Source organism: Chelon labrosus, assembly GCF_963514085.1.
Source record: "Chelon labrosus genome assembly, chromosome: 1".
Lineage (NCBI taxonomy): Eukaryota > Metazoa > Chordata > Actinopteri > Mugiliformes > Mugilidae > Chelon > Chelon labrosus.
Genome location: NC_140337.1, coordinates 18582555 through 18607480, shown reverse-complemented (window position 1 = coordinate 18607480; position 24926 = coordinate 18582555). Strand labels below are relative to the sequence as shown.

The 24926-nt window shown below is 44.8% G+C and overlaps 1 protein-coding gene across 11 annotated transcripts; it reads left to right on the top strand.

Moving 5' to 3' along the window:
• Positions 1-2017: 2017 nt before the first annotated feature.
• Positions 2018-23485, top strand: gigyf1a (GRB10 interacting GYF protein 1a). 11 transcript variants are annotated; one of them, XM_084545535.1, is made up of 25 exons: positions 2018-3048; positions 7129-7804; positions 7889-7952; positions 12403-12532; positions 12753-12848; positions 13040-13157; positions 13756-13864; positions 14137-14336; positions 15404-15633; positions 15756-15876; positions 15996-16187; positions 16693-16871; positions 17589-17757; positions 17848-18014; positions 18460-18563; positions 18698-18798; positions 18921-18994; positions 19214-19351; positions 19556-19765; positions 19893-20113; positions 20207-20364; positions 20487-20650; positions 21501-21545; positions 21847-21991; positions 23338-23485. In XM_084545535.1, exons 3-25 carry the CDS (start codon positions 7918-7920, stop codon positions 23403-23405), a joined length of 3174 nt encoding a protein of 1057 aa, XP_084401661.1. In that variant the 5' UTR covers positions 2018-3048; positions 7129-7804; positions 7889-7917; the 3' UTR covers positions 23406-23485. The 11 variants fall into 11 exon arrangements, with proteins under 11 accessions (XP_084401661.1, XP_084401660.1, XP_084401666.1 ...); XM_084545534.1 differs by having other exon boundaries at positions 18921-19006; XM_084545540.1 differs by having other exon boundaries at positions 17848-18071.
• Positions 23486-24926: the final 1441 nt, after the last annotated feature.

The following is a 24926-nucleotide window of genomic DNA, read 5'->3' as shown; positions in this document are numbered from 1 at the left end:
CATGGGAGGTGTATACAGATTCTGGGGCAGGGGAGGTGAATGCAGATTCTGGAGCTGGGGTGGCAACTGTCGGCACAGAAGCTGTGGTGGCATCTGCAGACCCTGGAAGAAAGCAGGCTGGCGGCTAACAGACCAGGAGACAGCAGGCTGGTGGCAAGCACACTCAGGTACTGGAACTGAAATCTAGACATATCAGAACATTTATCTATTACTACCTATGTCATTACAACAATAGAACTTCCCTCACAGATTTGGTTTTAGAGGGATCCCTGTTGTTGATCTAAGTCTGATTTCACCTCTATTGTTCCTCTTTTTATGTCAGTACAGGTCATATTGGGCAGGACTCTACCACCTGAACCTTTGCCAGTGACCCTGAAGTAGGCTGCGTAAACGATACTGAGTCATACAGAAAGTAAGCTAAAAAAAATATTTTATCTACTTTTATCTAAGTAAATTATCTTATCTTATATACAGTTTGTATTTGTTGAACCTTTCAGTATAAGGTTACTCACACAGTTTCCTGGTTTTTCTCTTTTTACTGAAGTTATTCTCTGGCACTGCAGCGAGGCCAAAGACAGCAGACTGTGGAGACTGGACGAATCTGACAGCAGAGTTTGGAAGGTGTCAGCTGGCAATGTAACTGGTGTGGTGTTTGCAGACTCTGGGGATGGGGTGGCGTCAGCATACCCTTGGGATGGGGTGGCATTTGCAGACCCTGGGGCAGGGGAAGAGTCAGCAGACACCAGAGCAGTGGAGGAGTCTGCAGACTCTGGAGCTGAAGTGGCGACTGCCGGCACAGAAGCTGTGGTGGCATCTGCAGACCCTGGAAGAAAGCAGGCTGATGGCTAACAGACCAGCTCTACCATCTGAACCTTTGCCAGTGACCCTGAAGTAGGCTGCGTACACGATACTGACTCATTCAGAAAGTAAGCTAAAAAAGTATTTTATCTAATTTTATCTAAGTAAATGAACTTATCGTAAATACAGTTTGTATTTGTTGGACCTTTCAGTATAAGATTACTCACACAGTTTTTTCTGGTTCTTTTTACTGAAGTGAAAATGACTCAGATGTGACACCGGCATATACAGAGGTCTACTGGAGAGAGGAAGACGCAGTGATGGACTATCGAGGCTCAGAGTTTCCGCTGTACATCCAGGAATTCACAAGCATATTCTGTCAATAAGGTAAATAGTTAATGCTACAAATGTACTTCTATGTAAACTGCAAAATGTTTCTCATCGACATACTTAAAGTCACTGTTTCTTTTTATTTGTTAGTTTGTCTGGCATTTGGTGTGCACCTGACACTGGTTAAGCTGGTCATTTCAAGAAGCATCTCCTGTAGCTCATCTGCAGAGCCTGACAGATCCATCCGGATGGACGAGGTGATCCTTGTGATGTTTACCTCAATAGCGTGATACATTATTCTAAATGAAAATAAGGAGTGTTGATACTATGTATAAAGTCAGTGATACCTCAGTGCTTTGTGATATTGCTTAGACTTAATTGTACTATATCAGACATTAACTGTGCACTGTTTTCTTTCATTTTTTTCATATTGACAGACCAACCTGTGGCTGACCTGACAGATTCTGGGTGCACGAATATGATTAAACCTTGAGTGTAAACAAAACAAAATTGTTTTATTGTTTTTCTTTGCTTTGTTGCACATTCCTAAGCATTTGCATGGGATATCAATGCTCTGTGACATAATAAAACCTCTGTGGTTGTTTCCATTGGTTATTCAACCATGCAAGGATGCACAGGTTATGAGTGTTTGCTTCCATCCAGTGGTCAATCTGTGTAACTGCAACTCCATATCAATTAAGAAATAGTCAGAAAGGAATTACCTTTATTAGGATCTAGCTTTAATAGTTAATCTGTTGTACAGTTCTTTATCTGTATTTAAAATATATAAAAATACTCACTTATATTTCAAAAAATATGAATATCCTCTCTTAAGTTATCTGTATAATTAAAAATATCAGGCAGCTTCACATCCTGCCTTCAGTCCGTTTGCCCAGAGTCAGCTGCATTTTATTATACTACACTAAACAAGCAATAGGAGACTAATAATAGCTAAAGTTGATAATTGAATGAGAATTGATGAGGTCTCTATAAATTGACGCTGCTCTGTGGTCTGGTTTATTGGCCTGTTTATCTCAGCGAGATCATAATTTATTTACATTTTTTTCTAATTTAAGCCTGTGTGAGTTACATAATTCCCCTAATATTTAACCACCATTCACGTGTGTTTACAACATCGAAGCAATCGAGCTTGTGCACCTTTTACTGCTTTATTTATATTGTGCCACTGTTACTCAGCAACGCCCCCTAACGTCTTAAACCCTGCTACTCCCCCCCCCCCGGCGACCCAGCGAGTGCGCATGCGCAGTCCGTCCTCGCTGCTAAACATGCTCTGCTAGTTGCACCGTTCACTTTCAAGGGTACTGCTTGCTAATTACCCGAAATATGACATTAATGTGTTCCATGCATGGTGCCAAATGAGAGCAGAGTTTGCGACAACAACTTTTAACGGAAGTTCATTTCATGTAGCGCCTCGCGAGTTTGCATTTTAGACGTATCCTCTTTTTTTTTTTTAAAAACAAACAAAAAACGCTGAAGCTGCCATCCATCTTTAGCTTTCTAGTTACTGGCTAATTAATCCCATCCAGCGTTTGAAATCGCCGTTGCGTGCTGTATACTCCCGTGTCCAGGCTGGTAAATAGGGGTGTGTTTGCCCTGCTACAACATTGGTTAGCCGCTTGTCAATGTCCAGTCACGTGGTGTCACACGGACGGCCATGTTTCCGAAACACAAACAACAAGAAGAGCAGCGACTGGGAGCCAGCAGACACACACTGATACGCAGCAGCGACCGTTGGAGGAGAGGGAAAAATTAATAAATAAAAACACAGAGCACGACTTTCTTAAAGTACTATTCTGTCGAATGAATACGTTTACAGTGTTTAAAGAGACCAATGCATTCGATATATTGGCTGTAGACGCGCCGTGCAGACAACCAGTCTGTTAGCTATAAACAGTGAAGGTAAGCCATGGTTCCTCTTTGCAGCTTGTCTTTTTTAGCTAGCAGGCTAACGCAAGCTAACATGCTAACCCCTTGCTGTTGCAGCGCGAGCGGGCTGGATTTGTAACCGCCGGCCGTTGCATTTTCGCTCGGGTGGGGGGTTTCGCGGCTCGAAGCAACGGCCGTTTGAGCGGCCGTTTGCTGTGTTTGCCGACGCATTTAGCGCTGTCTTATACACCGAGAGCGGAGCGGAGGTGGTCGTCCGCACATTGGCGGAGCAGGCCGGGGAGTCTTATCCCAACACTCCGCCCCCCTCCGCCATCATATCTGGTGTCATTTGAACCTACAAGCCAAGGCCTTTACGATCAACGCATACCTTGTGCTAGGTTGCGTCGCAAGCTAACTGGGCGAATGCTCGCCGTGCAACAGAAATACGATATTTAAGTTCAAATGCGAGTTGTAACTGCTGGTTTATTTGCACTCCCTTCTCCCAGCAAATCGGGGTTTGGGTGCTGCAGTTAGCTTGAAAAGGCGAACAATGTGTTAAGCTAACGTAGCCCGCAGCCGTTTGACGGTTGCTAATGTCAGCTCGGGCTTGTTTAGTCCACATTATTTTAGCCGCATTCATCACCAAACACTTGGGAGTGTTGTTGATTTCTGCCAAAGCAACACATCGGCGTGCGGCGAAATGTCAAATGTGGCACATGTTTACGGGGCTGTATTCCCGCAGTTTGTAGTCGTTATCCCGCCACGTTTTGACATGCACAAGCACTCCTGCAAATTTGAACATGCAGAAGAAAACCTCGTACTCTTGAGAGCTTGTTTGTGTGACCTTGTTTGAGTTTTCTCAGTCCAAAGTTAAGACCAGACAATAATAATGTCAGCTTGTCCCCTGATTAGCCCGGCAGTTCATTATTGGAATAATACAGAATCACTGCAAGATGCGTAGAATAAAGTGTTGTGCTGTTGTTGTTGTTAGAGGAGTTCTTTGTGAAATTAGATCTCATTGTGTCAGAAATGGATTGTAATGTGAAAATTGCTTTCCTATTTACCTTTTCAAGCTGATAAATTATTGCAGTGAGCACCCGTTTAAAGTTAAAAGGCACGCTAAATGGCAAAACATTACTTTCAGTGTTATTACCGGTGTCTGATCTACTGAATACGTCTCATGAATGAATTCTTCCAACAGGCGACCGATTAATGTGCATCACACTTTATTGGGATCTTAAAAACAGTTACAGCATACGGCTGATGGGAAAACCCGTTCGAAATAGACGCTTAATTTTACAGTTTACCACCATTGCCACCCAGTTCGTTGCAGATGTTGACACCAGCGGCGTTTCAGGAAGTCAAAGATTCCTTCAGAGCCATGGTTGTGACTGCACACTGAATGACCTCGGTGATTAGCAAGAGCAGTCCGCTGACGTATGAAAAAGGCAACTTCTGTTTTCGCACGCAACTATACAAAAAAAACTTGCTCAAGTCCAGTAGGTGGCGATAACACGGAGGGCCACGCCGCAGCACTGCAACAACTGTAAACACGCCGGAGATTCATTTTACTACTTTGCAAATAGGGTCGCCCGGTAATAGAAAAGAGACGAGCATTGGTCGCAAATTGGATTCAAAATGCTAAGCAAATGGACGTGCAGCCCCTGTGAAGGAAGACTTTTGGCGCCTAAAGTGATTTCCATGGAACTTTATTTTAAGAATCGGCCGCGATGGAAATGGAACCGAGTCCCTGCAGTACCTTTTTAGTTTGCAAACACGGCACAGCTGGCTTCACCTCCAGCAGATAAAACCCCAAAATGGAAGATGATTAATGACGCTGGAATGTTAGCAGGACCGCATCATCCGATCCGTCTGTCGTTCTCCAACATGTGTATAATGCAGGGCTCGGGGGCTGTGACCAAACGCGCGCACCTGGCGACCATCTTTTTTTGAGACGACGCAATCATTGTTGGATAAACAGTTAGGGAGCAGGTCCTTCCTTCTACGTCCCTCCGACAAAGTATCTAGTCAGATGCGTTTTCTCTTTCCTGTGATTTAAAAGTAACATAGTTCCAGCTCCAACTTGAGCTGCTCAGTTCACAGAGAAACAACTAGTGGTTTAGCGGATCAGAGCATAAGTTCTGATACCCTAATGACCACTTACCTCAGGTTCACAATTAAGGTATTTGTTTAGTTGTTTGGTTTGTACCAACTGCATACTTTGCTTGCGTCTATGCGCGTTAATACAGTTTAAAAAAAGTGGTTAAAACGTGAATAATTACGTTCATTTTCTGCTTTCACCCTTAAAAGTTATCACCAACTGGCTTCTGTTCTCTGAGAAAAACGAAGCAAAGCGTGTCGCCCAGTGCTGCAGTATTATTAGTTATGTTAATGGCTGTTCGATACTGCGCTGCAATCAACTGTCGCTGGGTTTTCTGTAATTACGCTGTGTTTAAAAAGACGAGGCGCAATCAATCGCTAAAGTTCCAACGCGATCGATAAAACGCCACACAAGACGGCTTTCGCGGTGATTTTCTGAAACATTTTAAATCATAATTGAGGTAAATGGAGAAATACAACGCCAGCGCGTGCCACATTTGCATTGAGGATTTGTTTTTCTTCTTCCTGCGACAAGTAAACGGGGAACTGCGACCGGTTCTAAAAAAAAAACAAAAAAAAAAAGGCATAAATTGCATACATTAAGTATTATCTCAAAGTTATTCCCTTCGTAGTTGCCCTGCAACATGAAAGCTGGCACGGAAAAGCCAGAGGATTATACTATGCAGCTGCTGGAAGGTGGTGCTGAGTTGTAGGTTGGAAAGTTCTGTAATTCTTAAAACATTTGGCCCAAAACATTCGCCAACCCTGAAGGGCTCTAGAGAGGGCATTTTGTCCAGGTCTGTGTTGGCCACCATACGTTCTTCTGCAGTGTGCAACCTCACCACTATTTGAAACTAAATGAAACACTGGAATTCTTTGAATTGCCTCTCAGAGTGTTTCTTTCAACAGTCTCTTTGGGAAAACTAAAACCTGTTTCTGTCTATCTTCTCAGCTGTAGGCTACTGGATGTAAAATGTGCAAGACAACAGCTCGTCATAACGGTATCAATGGGCTTGTGGTTCCAGATAAACTATATGGATAATATACCGCAATTGCAACACGTGTGTCGCCACATTGATTCGGAAATCCTGTCCTATAAAGCCGTACGGTTTTCTGACTTAATTGCGACATAGCGTAAAATCCCTGCAATAGTAAATAGATCCGTCTGTTGAAACGGTAACACTGTAAACCACTTTTTATCATCACAGTGTCTTTCTCGTGTCGGCCAACCTTACGCACGCAATCGTTTTCAACTTGTGCGGTGATTGCAGTTGAGCGCAGCCGATCAAATATGCCGGTGGTATGAAATTTAAGCGGCTGGTATTGATGGTATTCATTGATTATGAAGGCTTAGTTTCCCCTAATTTCACGGTTCGCTTCTTGTTATGACTCCTTCCTGTTGGATTTATAGTGTCAGATTGTCATTTCATCCACAGAAGACAAAGCTCGACTAATGGCTCGCTTGATCAGAGGTGGCCTTCGAGGCGTTTTTCGCTGCGTTTTCAGAATCGGCCTAAAAAATAACGTAGCCAGACGCGGTGACATTTCCAGGAAATATCCCCCCTCTCCGCCAGCTGCACGGCTTACGTAGCAGCCGGGTTCGCGACCATCACTGAAATAGTCTCCCGTGCATTTCTAGAGGGGAAAAATCTCCTTCGAGCCGGGCCGCGATTCGGTGCCAGACTAGAAATAGTTTTTATTTATTCAGCGAAGGAATACCACAGTGCTTTTCTCTCGGTTCAGTCTGCTGTAACAGATTGATCAAATTGGGCTGGCACCTTTCAGCGAGTCCGAGGCACGCTGCGTAAATAGTGTGTGGAGGCTGTGCTGCGGAAAATCAAATTACGCTTCCTTTCCTCTTACGATATAGGTGAACCGTCGAGCTTTGAAAATGCATCTCACCGGCGGCTAATTTAGAAAGTGCACACTTCAGTTTTTCTTTGACTTGTTGGTATTTCTCTCATCCACTCTCTCTCTCCTTCTCTGCTTTTTTTTTTTCTCCTTCTCTTCCAGTGGTGCAAAGGGAGGAGGACAGGAAATAGAGGAGTTACCTGGAGGGTCTCCGTCAATCCACATTTCAGTTGGAGCGAGAGAGGAAAAAAAAAAAGGCACAGTGGGGGAGAGAGAGGAAGGAGAAGACGAGTGCGAGTCGCGTCTGCTCTTGGCAGCTGTTCCAGCAGCCCGTTTCATTGTTTTCGGCTGTTAGTTCGTTCCTGCGTTACCTTTTTTTGATGAATCAGTTCCTATTTTTAACTTTAATGTGAGGTATAACTGCTGTAAAAACAAAAAACAAACAAAAAAAAAAAACACAAGAAAAAAAAAGGAGGAAAAAAAGAAAGAAAACATTATTACTAGCAAGATTGTTTTATTTTTGTTCCATTGTTGATTTCCAAGGTTCTTTTTGTTTCTTTTTTATGTTTAACAACCTTTTTTCGGCTGTGAGTAGCAGGAGCTTCCATTCTCCAAACTATCGTCGAAAAACCCCTTCCATACCTTATTAGGACCTGATAACCTGGTATTCCTCAAGCACCTGAAACTGGCAGCTATTCTCTTTGTGTCTGTGTGTTTGGGGAGCTCTGTGACCACAGCTTAAGCACCACTCAGCCTTCTAGTCACCTAAGCCTAACTAAAGCCAGCCAGCTCTAGCCTGGTCCAGCCCAGTCCAGCCTGCTCCGATTATCTGGACAGGGTAAGGATCTTCGAGTACCTTTTATTCATTTGACTTTCTTTCTCCTGCAAAAATTTTAAATATTTTTTTTTTTTATCTCCTCAGATACTCAGTTCTGTTTGGACGTGAGGAATATGACTGCTGAGACTCTTAACTTCGGCCCAGAATGGTAATTGATTGATCCCATTTCCTTACGTTATATCTAAGGATGCGCCGAAAAAACGAAAATGCACTTTTGGGCCATTTTCGGACGAAAATTGCTGCGGTTGTTGCTTGCATTATCACAACATCATGTTTCGACCGTGTTGTCTGGCGATAAATTTTTGGCCGAAAACGACCAGAAAGTGCATTTTCGGGTTTTCGGCCAAAAATTGTCGGATTTTTATCGCCAAAACAGCACATGCAAGCAACTAACGCAGCAAATTTCGTCCGAAAATTGCCCAAAAGTGCATTTCCGTTTTTCGGCCGAAACGTTTCGGTGCATCCCTAATTGACCTTTGGCTAAGCCCCGCCCTAGAATGTAGATTGACCAATCACAGCCAAGAGAGCTCGCACAGGGGTCCGACACTTTTTCCACAGCGCTCCATTGACTTTAACGCAGGCGTCTCGTATTTTCGGTCTCGGCAGGCTATACTGTCGGTATATATCCAGCATCCAGGGTATGGATAAGCCCAATGATGTGCGCGCAAAACCCTGTGGATCTAACCACAACATCACCGTTACAGCTTAAGTTGCATAGTTGTTGATACGCTAGCACACGCTGAAGAAATACAACATTATACGTGCGTAACGTTAGTCCGTTTGCTTCGTAATAACGATTATAGAAGTGAATAGAGACGTACCCAGCTTTGCATGAACAGTGTTGCTCCTTGATATTGATACCAGAGCCTTATAGATAACCAGAAAACCACAGCCCAGAAGAGAATGTCGGACGTAGCAACAGTAACTAAGGGGGGCGGGGCTTAGCCAAAGGTCAGTTACATCCAATGTGATTGTAATTATTACACGATTGCTGTCAACGATATAAGTGTCCTTTTTGTTTGTTTGTTAACAGAAAGCTTGATTTAAATCTATAAGTTCATTTAACATGTGAGCTGTGAACCTCTTTGTGTCCACGGCTTAGGCGCCTTGCACGGTCTTGCATGGCCACTGCTCCGACTGTGCTCGCTCAGATGCAGAAACACATTCGCCGTATGTGTGTGTACATCTAAGCATGGCAGATAAAGCCATGGTTGGATTGAATTACCTTCTTGGATGTTGCCATTTAATTTCATGCCAATTTGCCTGTTACAAGATCACCTCATGTGTAAAATAGAAATTCTGGCTGAGCGGTAAAGGCCGTGTTGTGTTATTTGAGATACCTTTTTAATGGACCAGATTCAGCTCAACATCTTTGGACCATGTGTTCGTACCGAAGACAAAGCATTTGTCTGTGCTGTCCATATTTGTAGATTTTAAAGTTGGATGGTTTTAGTTAACTAGTTATTAACTGGAGGTTATTTTGTTGAGCCATCGGTTGTCTGAGTTACTCTTATCTAAAGCTAATAGGGTTAAGTTTGAGTTGTTGGTTGGACAAACCACGCTGTTTGAAGGTGGTGCCTCTTAGCCTGGTGCAGACAGACTCAGGATCTTATCTCTGGTAACGCTGCATGTTTCCAACAGATAGAGGGGAAAAAATACCTCTGCAACCAAATGGATTACAGCGTTCTCAACAAATGCCTTAGTCACTGTTAATTGTTCGTTCTTAATGTCGTTTCGTTTTCAGTGTCTTTTACAACAGATGTGATATAATAACTATGAACTAGTGTTTTAAACACCGGTGTGAGCCATTTATACTTGTGCGCTCGTCAGTCTGGCTCGCTCTGTAAAGACGCCACCCAAGCGCTCGTCTGCGCTGTGTCTTTTTTTGCCTGTCAGGTTAATTTTTGTTTCTACTTCCTGCTTCACTTTCAACAATGGCGACTGAAACTTTCGAGTCATTCACGAGTCGTACAAATGTTTGCATCTCCAAACCTCATCAGTTAACCTTTCTTCGATGTGTTCCATCTTTATTGACCCAAAACAATCAATTCGAAAATTGCGGAGATGGAGAAGCAGACGAAAATGCTGAAGCGGAAACACGCTACTACCAAGCGTACCAATAACAGTTCCTGTGGTTTGCGTCACCGTGGCGCGTAGTTACATTTCTGGGGAGGTGGATGTCGGGCTATGGCGCTAGGGTCTGCATAGGTGTCAACGCTGTCGCCGTAGCTATGGTGTCAAATTGGCGCAGAAGCCTAAACCGCCTTTATGTGAAAATACTTAGAAGCCTTAGTCACATTTGAGTAATTTTTATCTTTCATATTTTCAGTCTAGTTTTAGCCGACGAAAAGTCATTTTTGTCAACTTTTAATTTTTACACTTGCAACAAACAACATTAATTTTGACAGCTATTTTATATCTCATCTATCCAATCCACTGACAGGGACCAACGTTTTGAAATACAAAGAGATGGTGCATTTCGAATGTCTGATATTCAAACAACATCATATGAAATAACTTCTTTTTTTTCCCCCATCTCGTCAATGAAAAGAGACATTTCGTCATAGTTTCAATCATCAGATATTGGTTTTAGCTCGTCAGCGTCTCGTCTTAGTCACAGAAAAAATGTTCGTTGACAAATCTTTTTTGTCTTCGTTAAGGAAATGAATAATGTTTGGATGACATGGATGACTGTTACTCTTCTGCATACATAAGGCCTATGGACAAATGTAAGATTAAATCAAGTATTGACGAATAAATCCCATTTATAGTAAACTTAGTGTAGTAACTTTGCTAGCTAGCGCTGATAAAGTTAAGCTAGTCTTCTCCTCCAGGTTTTGCCCAACTCTCTTTAAGTAATTGTAAATATCCATGGTCTTAAAAAAAATCAAGAACACAAACGCCAGGTTTTAAAACATCAAAATTTATTAGAGAACAACACAAATGGCGTGAGTTGTCCAAGACGTTTTCTCCGTCAAGTTAAATTCAGTACAGAGCAGGTGCTTTCGGGAGCGATAGGAAAATATTTCTGATTCGCTATGAAACCATGGCGGAATAAATGAGATCCTGGTGGGCTGCCATATTATTAACATTGTATGGGAAACACTGATCTATAGAGACCAGCTAACATCACTGTAACTGTCAACTTGGTGATGGGTTTTGAGTTTTTCGCAATTTAATGCGTCTGAATTGTAATCTCAAACTGTGGCAGGAAGGTTTTTGCCTCGAGTCAAGACGTAGGTGTCGTCACAGCAGTGTCCACCTCTCTGTGTCTCTCGGCCGTTTCTTCTCCTTGGTGAATGTTTGTGATTAATGGGAGGTGGAGGCGGCGGGCGGGGGGGGGCGTAGCACTTGGTAGCACTCCATCTCTAACGGCCTGTGACTGCTGTGTGCATTCTTGGTGCAGTGCCAGCCTCGCAGAATATTTCTCTCTTTACACATCTGCAGCTGCTTTCCTCTCGCTGGCCTTTCTTAGCCCACTTCTACCTTATTTTTTAATAAGAAACTACAGAGCGGCGGCGGCAGCCCGGGCTCGCGTGCCCGCCGCGTACAGCTGTCTTGGCCGGCGTGTTTACAAGTCTTTTTTAAAAAGTTACAAAACGATTTAAACCGTTTAAAGGGGTTCGCTGGCAGTAGGTGCGCTGGTCATTGTGGTAGAATTCACATCTGGTTTGTGTAATATTTATCAGTCCAGCTTTTCTAAGAGGCTCGTGCAGGATTGTTTATGAATAGATTAAAGTGTGGAAGATGGACTAGATTCCATTCTTTGTCCCATTAGGGAGGGGAAGCTAAATTCTGCTAAGGTAAACACAAGTGAAGTGGGCACAGATAGTTATGCACGGATATTTCTTAGGACCCCACCCACTGGCACGTTCCCTCAGCTCTGCTCTTATTCTGCGTAGTAGCACCGGCTCCTAAATGCTACATGTCACCTCCCGGTCTTCCGCAACCGCTTTCCTTTTCCTTTACCTTTTCCCCCACTCCAAAGCCACCTCTTCATCTCGGCGCTGCATATGGTTTTGTTGTGGGCCTGTGAGTCAATGACACACTTTGTTAGAGGCATGTGAATGGAGCCATTGTTAACCAGCGGGCTTGGAAGCGAGCCTGCTCGTAATAGCTTTTTAAAATGAAATCTTGAGATTGGAAAGCTAATATATCATCTGTGCTGGGCCAAGTGTATTCAGGGGGACCTGTGTAGGGGGGCGGGTGGCGGGGGGAGGGGTGGCTGATTTGTTACAGAACATTTACTAAATTATTTTTTTTTTCCTGCTGCAAGATGGATGCTATTAGATATTTTTTCTCCAGCTGAGATTAAAAGGAATTCCATCAAGGTTACATAATAGTTTATTTTTTTTTTCCTCTTCTGAGCCTACAGGGGAATTTTCACTGTGTTATTTTATGAGGGATTTTTCTACATTTTTATGTCGGAAAAAAAAAGTTATTGGTTCGGAAAATGTACTGGAGCCGTGTAACGTTTAAAGGGTCTTAACTGCGAAGTAGCCAGTTCCGATAACGACCCGTAGTTTTGTTCCGAGAAATATTAATGCTAAATTACCCAAATTCCTAATTGTTTTTTGTCTTTTCCTCACCTCACACAGGCTTCGTGCACTGTCCAGTGGGGGGAGTGTGACGTCCCCCCCTCCTTCCCCCGCCATGCCAAAGTACAAGCTGGCCGAGTACCGCTACGGCCGAGAGGAGATGTTAGCACTTTATATCAAAGACAACAAGGTGAGTTTAGTCAATCACTGCTTCACACCGATTGAATAAACACTTCCTAAAGCGATACGTTGCCTCTATATTGCTTTAAACTCCTTTTGGCTGCCATTTGCATTGCAAATATTCCCAAGCCTTAAAAAATAGGAGAACACCTGTTCTCCGAAGTCGAGGTTTAAACCCTGTTTTCAAAGTGGCTTCACGTCCCTGTAAGCGCCTGCTTTTATCGTTTCAGGTCCCAGAGGACATGCAGGATAAGGAGTTTGCTGCTATTCTGCAAGATGAGCCCATGCAGCCACTGGCACTGGTGCCTCTCACCGAGGAGGAGCAGGTCTGCGGCAACCACACCCCTCGCAAATACACCGACACCTGCAAATGTCGCGTCAGCCGCGCGCGCGATATATCTCTCCTCCCATGCAGCCTCTAGTCTGAAAGGGAGATATCGCGTAGGTTGACTGATGTGCCTGTGAGCTCGCATTCCTCACATTCCTCCTCTTTTTGCTCTTTCCACTCGCTCTGCAGAGGAACTTCTCCATGTCTGTGAACAGTGTGGCGGTGCTGAGGCTCATGGGAAAAGGAGTGGGCGGGGCCGCTCCTGCAGGAGTGGTCCGCGGACGAGGGGCCACACGAGGTGGTCGAGGTAAAGGCACACAAAAAAAAATAGAAAGAGAGAGAGAGGGAAAAAATAACAAAGCAAAGCACTGATTCAGCCTGAGTGCACTCATGGTGAATTCACAATAACCGCAGCGTCCAACAGCAACAGAAACGCTGCCCAGAACCCTTGGCTGAAACTACAATGGCCATTATCCAGGCAAAGTAAAACAGTTTATTCAAGGCAGCTACTCGAGTGTTTATTTCCCCTCTTTCTTCCACCATCTTGATGCAGCACACTTCCTCTTGGCTTGTCTAAATAGTCCTCCTTTTGTCCAGCCACACCTGGTCTAAAAACCGCTGGGCTGATGAACTCACCTTGTCCACACACGGCGCTCCTCACACGCCAATGTAAACATTAGCCCTCCGCTTCAGGACAGCCAAGGAAACAACTTGGAAGAAGAAGAATGATGTGTGTGTGTGGGTTCCTTACTTTGTGTGCATGTGACCGTGTGCGCCACCGCCTACAGATTCAAGTAGACGCTTCTCGCTTGGAGACATTTCTTTTAGCTGATATCCTGCTCTCTCGTTTAATTGCTATCTGTATTCACAAACACAAACACCTTCTCCTGTGTGCGTAAAAACAGGTCGAGGCCGGGGTGAAGGTGGATTCTACCAAAGAAGTATTGAAGAGCCGGAGGTGGGTTTCGGCCGCAGCGTTCGAGAGATACACCGCAGCCAGAGCTGGGATGACCGGTGAGTTAAAAACACTGCATGGACTTCCAGAAATTTAAATCTCCAGGGGCTTTATTGCGTAATATTGTCACTGCTGAGAGGAGCTGTCATCCAGTGTAATAAGCTCCCTCCCTGGTTGAACTGTCTTAAGTTCAGTTTTGGTTTAAAACAAGTTGCTGGCTGGGCGTATTTTTCTGTAGGATAAAACCCAGATCATGCTTTGGATTTTGTTTTCCTTTGTTTATCGCTTAAACGATTTAATTTTCCGTCCATTTCCCCCCTCTTTCCCTCAGGGGTGAGCGCCGGTTTGAGAAGCCACTGCGGCGAGAGGTGGGGCGTCCTGGTTTTGAAGAAACTGCAGGTCCCGTGGGTCCAGTGAGGAAGGACTATACAAGGGCTGATAGCGATAACTGGCGCACCCTCCGGGAGGAGCAGGATGAAGAAGAGGGGGAGCCGGGCAGCAATTGGAGACTTGCTGGATCCCGCAGGGATGGTATGAGGAATACTTATTATTGTTATTGTAGGTTAAAAACAAATTGTCTGCACAAGACGAGCACGATTGTGGATGCTTTGGTTGATTAAGCTGGTGGTGATTTCGAAGGTTTAACATTCAGTTTGCTGCTAATTCTGGGTAGCTGCTGTATCGGTGGATATACTGTATTACTAACACAGATGTGTCACTAAATACAGAAAGTTACATGGTAATGGTCAGTGCTTTAAATGCTTCAGTTTACATTAGACCTGCAGCACATCAGCTAATACAGGATCCCAGTTAACTGGACTGTTTGGTTCTGACGAGTCACTTTAGTTAAATTACACAATGTTAGATTAAAGTCACAGTTTATTTCAAGTACGCTGTGAAAAAATTAAAATGAATGTCCAAAAGAAAAGTGCATATTTCTGGTTGGAAGGAGAAACGCACCTACTTTTAACATTATGAAACTGCACCGATCAGCCACAACATTAAAACCACTGACAGGAGAAGTAAATAACGTTGACCATCTGGTGACAATACAATGTTCTGCTGGGAAACTTTTGGACCTGGCATTCATTCGTGTGGATGTTACTTAGACATGTAGCACCCACCTAGACCAGACCAGACACCCCCACCCCATAACAATGACACTCCTTGATGGCAGCAGCCATCTCCAGCGGGATGCAGCCTGACACAGACACACACACAAAAACGGTTTAGAAATAACTCAAAACTAGATCTCAAACTGATCAAGTATCTGTAGGATGATCCACAGAGGCCCCTCCCCTCAACCCATAGGACCCAAAGTCCCCCACTAACAACAGGACACTCTCAGAAGGTCCATGTCCATTCTCTGATGAGTCACAACTGTTTTGGAGGAACAAGAGACACCTATACAATATTAGGAAGATGGTCTGATCAGTGTATAGCCCAATACTTAAGCGTATGATTGACTGAGCAATTGCTTTAACCCAAACTTTATTTTTTAAAAAGTGTTCCTCTGCCTTGTGCTTCTACAGCCTGCTTAGGTTCTTAATGTTGTGTCTTTGTTGTTCAAACTGACGGCGGTTCAGTTCTTGCTTTAGATGGTGGTCCTCGCTCAGCAGGCTGGCGGGACCACGTGGGTCCAGGCGAAGGTCGCCGGAGGAAGTTCGACTTCGACTTCCGGGACTCCGACGGTCACCCCGGGGGCCGCCGACGTGCAGGCAGCGAGGGACTTGAGGACGACCGGGACGGCCTGCCAGAGTGGTGCACAGATGAGGAGGACGGGGAGATGGGCACTTTTGACTCCTCTGGAGCTTTCATGCCTATAAAGGTGTGTACAGTTCTTTTTTTTAATCTACCAGTTGTTCTTGATGAAGGGGACATTTATTGCGATCTGGCTGCTTTCGCTACACGTTTTCATTTTGTCCGTTTCTCTTGGTATTCTTGTATCAGAAGGGTGGCAAGGAGACAATCCTGGAGGAGGAGTTTGAGTTTAAGGGGATAGAGGAGGAGGAAGAAGAAGACAGCTTTTGTGACATGGAGAGGAACAGTGCTGAAGGAGACAAAGATAAGGGTGAGGATAAAACATTATGTGTCTTTGATTATGTAGGATGTGTTTACAGCTGCGTCGTGGTCCAAGGAGGAATTACGTATTCAACGCATCTTGCTCAAGTTCTTCTCTTCCTCTCACAGAGAGTAAAGAAGCCATCTCTGCTGTAGGCGATAACGAGACAAAGCCAGCATCACCCTCCTCTTCTCCCCCTGCCCACTGCACCCCCCCATCTCTGGAGTCCCAACCTAGCAATGCCGGTCTAGTGGTGGACAACACTCACCTGAGCAACAGCCACTCTCACTCAGTCAAGGTCAACAGCATGTCTGGTGAAGGTAAATCCAGCTACATCTATATTCTGAGATATGCATTTAACAATGGACCAAGAAACCAAAATGTCACAAAAAACAGCATTATTAAATCTACAGTAGGTATAAATATATATAATCCGCTGCAGGAAACGGTTAACCTTCACCGCCCAAGCTTCAGGACACACATTGTTTGCTAAAAACAAATCTAATTTGAAGCTTCAGAAGCCGTGTCCTAGATCTGTTACTTGCATTCAGCCTTTTTAGTCACGGATCAGCCTGTTTGTCTGTGACAGGGAGAGAGTGAGAGGAAATTTGGCCACGTTGATATTTAATTTGATATTGAATATGTTTAGCCGCCGTCATTTAATATCTTGTTTACTGAACCTGCTGTTTTTGCTGTATCAGACTCTGAGCCACTAGGTGGCTCTGCCGCTTGCATCTAATATCACTACCCCATAAATAGAACCACTAAAAATAGGACCCATTGTTTTACTCATGTTTCTTCTTGTTGTTGTTGTTATTGTATCAGACATGGCTCCCATAGGGGGCTCCAAAGCCCACCTGAGCTCCAACGCCGCTGCCGCCGCCGCCGCCTGCGCCGCCACCTCCTCCAGCCTGCCTCCCCCGCCGCCCTCCTCTGCTGCTCCTCTCCTCCCTCCATCTGGAGGAGACACTGAGGATGATGAAGGCATGAAACACCTGCAGCAGGTAGGAACATCAGGAGGCGCGTCTCAAACAGATGCCTCGGAAATATTAGACAATCCGTCAGAAAACTGCAATTAGCTCCGTCTCTGTTCCTGTGAAAACTTTTTTTTGTGTGTGTGTGTGTGTGGAAAGTACAAAATCACAGCTGCAGATTTATCATGATTCATGACAGCCGCTTAAAATGTAAAATATGGCACCTTGTAGTCGTTGTAGATCTGAAGATTTAATTCGAGTGGGTTGTCTGAGGGTGTTTACTCCTCTACATGTCCAGTAGAACTTGACACCTTGTTTTAAACAAATGACGTCTGAACCCTGACACACACCAAACCTTCAACCGCCCTCCGCTCGCATGCAGAGTACCCCACTACTTCACTACTGCAGAAATCTCACTCCCCGATGAGTCTAAACCAACACGTTTCAACCCTTTTGACGTCTAGGTGTCTGGTTGTCATTGGGAATAAATTGAACCCGAGCTACACTTGTAAATATATTGCTCATGTTTCACTTTCAGGATCCAGTGTGTCTTTTTTTTTTTCCCAATTGAAACTTACTTTAGCTTCAGTAACATAATCCGTCCCAAGCTGATCTTTTTGGCTCTGTGGCAGAGGCAACACTTTCCAATGGCATATTCTCAGAGCTGTCACTTATTTCATACCACCAGAGATTTGCAAACAAGAAAAAGAAAAATGAATTTCTTCTTGCGTGTTTTTATCTGTGTAGGAGGCAGAGAAGATGGTGGCATCGCTGCAGGACACCTCTCTGGAGGAGGAGTGCTTCACCCAGGCTCTGCAGCAGCAGCAGGAGAGCAGGAACACGGCAGCTGCTTTGCCGCTAAGTCATGAGGCCGCCATGAAGTGGTTCTATAAGGACCCCCAGGGAGAGATCCAGGGTACGCTCACACACACACGGGACATTCATATTGTACGTTATATTGCTCTTGAATTGCGTTAATTCAACCTCCGTCCTGCCCACCGTCCAGGTCCATTCACCACTGTGGAAATGTGTGAGTGGTTCCAGGCTGGCTACTTCACCATGACCCTGCTGGTGAAGCGGGGCTGCGACGAGGGCTTCCAACCCTTGGGGGACGTCATCAAGATGTGGGGCCGAGTGCCCTTCGCCCCCGGGCCCTCCCCGCCACCGCTGCTGGTGAGACCGCTACCACCAACGCAGCGCCCGCAGCCCAACCGGGGGCCCGCCGGGACTGTGAGTCAGAGCTCATCCAACCTAGAGGATGGGGAGGGGAGGATGCAGATGAGAGGGCACGTTAATAGACAGGTCATTGCAATAGAAAATTTTTTCTTCAAATTCATTTGAGTCGAAAGACAGCATGAGCACCTGGTGTCGTTTCTTGAAGTGAAACCATCCCATTTCATTTCATACGCTGCAAATATGACCATGTGTCACTCATTGCCCTTGAATGCACCATCGTTCATACGTGGATGTCGTTGCAAAGCATGAACGTGTTTCTCTTTGTGTGAATGCAAGTGGAAAACTTTTACCACAAGCAAATGTAGTCTAGACTCGTTTGTTTTTGGTATCGGCAGTTCGAAGACGCGTTGTATTGACCGGTGAGCTCTCTTCCTCTTTACAGGGAAACCTGGACCAGGAGCGTCTGAAAAAGCAGCAGGAGATGGCAACAGCAGCAGCTCTTTATCAGCAGCTCCAGCAGCAGCAGCTATTCCAGCTCATTAACAGGTTGGGCCTGAGGGGTCGCAGCTTATATCTGTGGACTTGTGTGCAGTAATTTGTGTTCCTGTTCCTGTGAGTTTTTGATATTTTACATCGGGTTGAAACTCTTAACTCGAATTTGCGTACCGTGTTTTTTGCAGGTGCAGTGAGCAGAGTATGATGCCTTCGATGAACAGGTCGATGTCAGTGCCAGATACAGGGTCCATGTGGGACATGCATACCTCAGCTTCACAGCCGTCAGGTACGTGTAGATGGCTGCTCTGTGTGTGTGTGTATGTGTACACAGACACGCTCAATTAAAATATGTAAACAGACGGTATAGCTGCTGCTGCTGCTGAAATAATCCATTTAATTCCCATGCAGGCGGTGAAGCCAGTCTTTGGGACATAACAATGAATCCTTCTACTCAGGGTCCAACTCTTGAACAGCTTCAGAAGGTGAGTTCAGTGGTGAGTCGTCCTTTTTATACTGTTTTATTTATTGTAGTTCAGTTTCGAGGCTGAAAGAAGATTTTTGTATCGCTCACTAGACACATCTAGAGAGTAGTTTGCGCTACTTTCAGGCAGCAGCTCTACTTGGAATGAACTGTGTTTGTGAGCAGTGATGCAGAGTAATGTTTTGCTCACTCACTTCACTCGATGACTTATTCCCCTCAGCTCCAGCAGGAGAGGCGAGACGCTGAACTCAGGGCGAAGCGTGAGGAGGAGGAGCAGCGGAAGCGAAGGGAGGAAAAGAGGAGGCAGCAAGAGGAGCAGAAAAGGAGGGAGGAGGAGGAGCTCTTCAGACGCAAGCAGGTCGGTTTATGTCGTCTGTTTTCCTGGGGTCATTTTCTTCGGTTTTATAAACTGAAAAAGAAAATATATGAACATCTTTACTCTCTAAAACTGTAAATTATTCAGTGCAGCTTTGCCTTTGCTTTGACGTAAGCGCGAGTCATCAAGTTCGAGATCACAGCTGCATATAGTCGTATTAAATCCAACATCTCTGTCGTCCTTCAGCGTCAGCAGCAGGAGCTTATCATGAAACTGCTGCAGCAGACCCCCCAGCAGCAGGGACCTGGGGCAGGCGGCTCAAGTTGGAGCGGGGCTTCCTCCTCTGGGCTCGCTAAGGCAGGAAAGCCCCCGGCTCTGGCTCTGCTGGAGATGCAGCAGGAGGCAGAAAGGCTCCTGAAGCAGCAGCAGCAACAGAGAGCTCAACAGCGAGAACGCGTGAGTTTCGATCGTACAAATCTCAGGTTTCATACTCGGATAATGTTGCAATGTTGTAGTTACTTGCAAATAGAAAATGACTTGCTGTTGGTTAAACATTTAACCTGATGTATTTGTCTGCCCACAGCACGCTGGTATGTCAATGGGCAGCTCCTCCATGGGAGGGCAGTGGGTAGACGGTGTTGGCATGTGGGGAGGGCCTGGTGGTATGGAAGGCAAGAGTGGTAGCGGAGGATCTTCAAGCAGCATGGGCATGTGGGATGAGGCTGTGAAGAACCAGGCCAGCCTGCGTGGGAACAGCAACAACAACATGGGCTTGAAAAACAGCCGCAGCAGCCCGTCGCTCAGGTACGTAACGTCACATAAAATATTATCTGATTAAAAGGCACTGAACCTTTTTGAACCAGTAATTTCCTGATTACATCCTTGTGTCTTCTGCAGCGATCAGTACATGATGCGTCGTAAGCGGACGGAGGAGGAGGATAAGCTGCTGAAGCTGCTGCAGGGCATGAAGCCTCAGGACGGCTTCACCACCTGGTGTGAACAGATGCTGCATGCTCTCAACACCTCTGCCAACAACTCCTCCTCCTCTGTGGATGGTAGGCTGCACATATTTAGCGGTGTCGAGGGTGCTGATAATTCACCCCTATACACACACACACACACACTTGTCGCGTGTTCAGAGCGTTGCTAACGATTTAAACCTCGTGTCTTTATCAAGTTGCCACCATCGTGGCTTACCTGAAGGAGGTGGAGTCTCCCTATGCAGTGCTGGATTTTATTCGGTCCTACCTGGGGGACACAGTGGAAGCCAAAGAGTTCGCCAAACAGTTTCTGGAGCGACGTGCCAAACAGAAAGCCAACCAACAGAGACAGCAGCAACAGGTGGGCCTGAGCTCAAAGGATCTTTTCCACTTAGCGCAGCATATGTCAAAAACATTAGACGGGACGCGCGACTCGGTCAGGAAATGAGCCGCTGTCTTGTCATCAAGGAAGGAAAGGCTGATGCTGCTTTAGAGTATAGTACAGAAAGTTCAGAGTTCAATTTTGAATTAATACGATTGCCTGCATTTAAAAGGGGAACTACTGTTTTTTTACAACCTGGACCTTATTTCTGGCATAAAATACGGCCGTTTACTCACCCATATAACTTTGGTGTAATTGCATTCCTTCGGGAGATATTTAAATCTGCGTATATCCATATAGTGGGAGTGAATGGGGCACCGATACGCAGCCTCTAAATAACGCATTATCTGCCGCGAAACTCGTTCATTTCACCAATATTTTGTTATCGTACGCTAGTGCTATTCCGCGTTGAGTCTGGAGTTACCTGTTATCATCATCCAGGGTCTGTAGATTGACCTACAGACCCCGGATGATGTCTTCTGACCTGGATGATGTCATCTCTGAGCGCCGCGTACCCCCGCGACGGTCGTCTTGTTTACCTGTAATTTGCTACTGCTAGTTTTTTGCAACATGGCTGAATATTTTTCCGATCCTGAGGTTGTGGATGAACCATAGCAACTTGTTAGTTTACAATTACGTGTCTCCTCTTGAATGAATGCAAACAGCAGTTCCTGCCTGTATCTAATATTCACTTTTAATCCACTTTGTGTTACATCAAGCCACAGGATTATACCCAGTTTATATATATATATGAGTGACACGTCTATTAAACAGACTGTTAATTTGGGGATATTTGTTCATAATTCCTCCTCTTTTCCTTGTTCCCCAGTTATCAAAGGAAGTGGCTGGATTGAACATGAACTTCCCTCTGCAGGTAAATGCAGATACGAATCTGTAACGTACATGCAAACACTTAACAGAGTTGAGTTGTCAGAAGGAAAGGCAGTAAACGGAGTTGCGTCTCTGCAAAAATATCCCTCAACAATATTTATCAGCTTGTTGCTAAGTATCAAATACAAATGGTCGTCCATCACGAAGACACAAAGCAACGTCGCCACAGTGAGAACGAGATTTTAATGGATTCTCTTGGACTTGGGGGGGGGGGGAAGGAAAACATGGGAGTCGTGTCCAGAAATACATTTTATGTGATCCTTCATGTCTTTATTTCTTTTCAGGACTCAATGCGAGGTATGAATCCAAGCACTCTGCAGTCCATGTTTCAGGCCAACCACATGGGCAAGGCTGGTCTCTTTGACAACCAGGGGGGAAAGATGAAGAAGAAACAGTCTGTGATGCTGCACTCTGACCCCAGCATCTTAGGTACGTCACCGCGCCTGTGATGTACAGACATTTTTAACATGATTAATAGACATATGTCTTTTAATTAATCATATGTCATGGGTCCATATTGGAAACAATACTGGAAATGGGCGTCTTTTTAAACGCCTGGAGTAAAAAAAAAAACATCAATGAGTCACTCCTTTTGGCATTCATGTCGTTTCCATATTCAGACTTAAAAACACATTAACGCACAGAAGTTTGGAAAAGTGACTTTCAGCTGAGGAAATGAGACCATCTGAGGAGCACATGATTGTATTATTATACAAAAGCCGTGATGCCACGCAGAGCTGCTCTCTGATGGATTCGCAGGAAACCGAGCATTTTCTTTACGGCGTGTTGACACCCCCTACAGGCAGAGAGTGGGGCTGTGTAGATACTCATGTCTGGAGCTCTTTTATTTTTTTTTAAGAGGAAGAAAATTCTTTGGCCTTTTACACAATTGGATATTTGTATTTTATCCATCCATTTGTAAACTTGTCGCAGTGCACACACAGATATGAAACCACTGTTTTGTTTTCTGCTGTATAATCCTCATTTGAATTACCTGCACAGCTTAAACGTGACCTCTAACTGCAATTTCTTTCTGCACCCTTTACTGTTCATAAACATTAATAAGTAATAATTTACATAAACTGATCAGCCACAACATTAAAACCACTGCCAGGAGAAGTAAATAACACTGACTATCTTGTGAGAATTCAGCGTTCTGCTAGGAAACTTTTGGACCTGGCATTCATTCATGTGGATGTTACTTAGACATGTAGCACCCACCTAGACCAGACCAGGCACCCCCACCCCATAGCAATGACACTCCTTGATGGCAGCAGCCATCCCCAGCAGGACAAACACAAAAACGCTTTAGGAACAACTCAAAAAAACATTAAGAAACAGCACAAGGTGTTGACCTGGCCTCCAAATTCACTAGATCCCAAACTGATCAAGTATCTGTGGGATGATCCGCAGAGGCCTCTCTCCTTCCTCAACCCATAGGACCCAAAGGTCCCCCACTTATGTTACCAGACACCACAGGACACCCTCAGAAGACCCATTTCCATTCTCTGATGAGTCACAACTGTTTTGGAGGCAACAAGGGAGACCTACACAATATTAGGAAGGTGGTCATAATGTTATGGCTGATCAGTGTATAAATTTTAACCTTTCCAGAACTGAAGAATCTTCTTATAAAATTATGTTTGGCCTACGTCTTTATCGACTGCTGACGTTATTTAAGCCACCCCCTCCTCCTCCTCCTCCTCCTGTCTGACTTGACTCTCTCCATGTCTTCCCTCTTGCCCTCCCCCACCCCCCCATCCCCCCCCTTACAGGGTACTCATACCACAACGCGGCCGAGTCTCTGAGCCTGAATGAGATGGAGATGGTGGAGGATTACTGATGTGACGCAGTGCAGCAGCAATAGCTACCTGAGGCCTTCTGTCTTTTAATCAGACAAACCTGATGACGAATGTGCACTGCTGGGGGAACCGGGGGGTGGGGTGGGGTGTGGGGGTTCGGGGCTAGGACGGGAGCGAGCATGAGGGGAAGTGCGGGGCGGAGGCGCCTAGATCTGCGTCTCCCAACTCTTTCTTCCCCTCTGGTAAGAAATTAAAAAAAAAAAGGGCTCCTGCTGCACCAGTTGTTCACTAGAGCAGGGGAGAGGGGGGTGAGGTTTAAAGGAAGATGGGTATCCTCTGGCACTCAAAAGATTAAGCACCTTATACTGAACTAATGCACTTTATTGAGATGGGATTTGAATAGGTTTTTTTTTTTTTTTTTCATATGTGTGTGTATGCGTGTGTGTGTTCGGAATCAGTGCGCATACAGTGTGTGTACGTACACAGCATCTGTGCATGCGCATCGGAACTGGAAGGGGGGCGGGAATGTGGGGGCGGGTGGGGCGGCGGAGGCGAAACAGTAGGCGGGGGTGAATGGTCAGGCTGTTAGGTTTTCAAAGTCAGGGGGACCTTTAGTTGAAACCTTATCAGAGCGCAAATCCTTTCTCAAAAGACAAACACTGTTGATATTTCTCTTGTTTAGAATTTTTTTACGTTTATACAAAAAGTAAAGCTATTGAAAAATGGATTATAAAAAAAAAAACTTGAAGATTTGCACTTGCCTAAAAAAAAGAAATGACAAAAACCACAAAAAAAAAATCAAACAGATGGGGTTAGTTATAGAAGTGAATATTTTTGTGAATGTGTGAGTGAGCGAGCGAGAGCGACTGATGTGTGATGGTTGGATTGTGTCAGTAATATACAGTCTGCACAATGTTGTTTTCTCTTTCCTTTGTTGCTTACCAAGATGTATGAAACATAAGAGGCCATTTTTGTCTTTTTTTGTTCGGATGGTAATTTTGTATCCTCATATTAAGAGTGTGTGTTTGTCCCTTTCCAAAATAGGGACTTGATCTGTTGAGAGTGACTGAATGAGAGACAGAGAGAGAAAGAGAGAGAGAGAGAGAGAGAGGGCAATTGCACAACACATCCTTTCTCTCACCAGCTCTTCATCCCCTGATAGAAAAAGAATAGAAATGCATTTGTAAATGTTAGCTTTGCTCTCATCATCAAAAAACGATGACCACCACTAGTTTATATTTCCCTTAGCTTCTCCCCATGGGGAGCCGTCTCTGGGCCTGTGAGGACTGGAAGACGTGGCGAATCATGAGGGACATTAGCTGTTGTGTGTGTGCATCTCGAGTGAGAGATATTGTTCGTGTGCGTTCAGAGTACATGTTCATTTACTGTTCGGAGAAATGAGTTAAGACTACAGGTACTCATTTTGAATACATGTGCTTATTTTTTTTTTTTTTATTTTGTATGTGTATGAATGCACATTTGTGCCTAAGAACTTGGATAGGGTGCATGGCCATTGAGACATTAACTCTTTTTTGAGAGCGAGTGTGATCGTGTGTCAGTGC

Bases quoted from the DNA above. Each gene is read 5' to 3' on its own strand.
- gigyf1a (XM_084545533.1), top strand. From the start codon at position 7,918: ATGACTGCTGAGACTCTTAACTTCGGCCCAGAATG. The intron at 16,872-17,588 runs GTAGGAACATCA...TTATCTGTGTAG, and splicing joins GCATGAAACACCTGCAGCAG to GAGGCAGAGAAGATGGTGGC. The intron at 18,799-18,920 runs GTACGTGTAGAT...ATTCCCATGCAG, and splicing joins CTCAGCTTCACAGCCGTCAG to GCGGTGAAGCCAGTCTTTGG.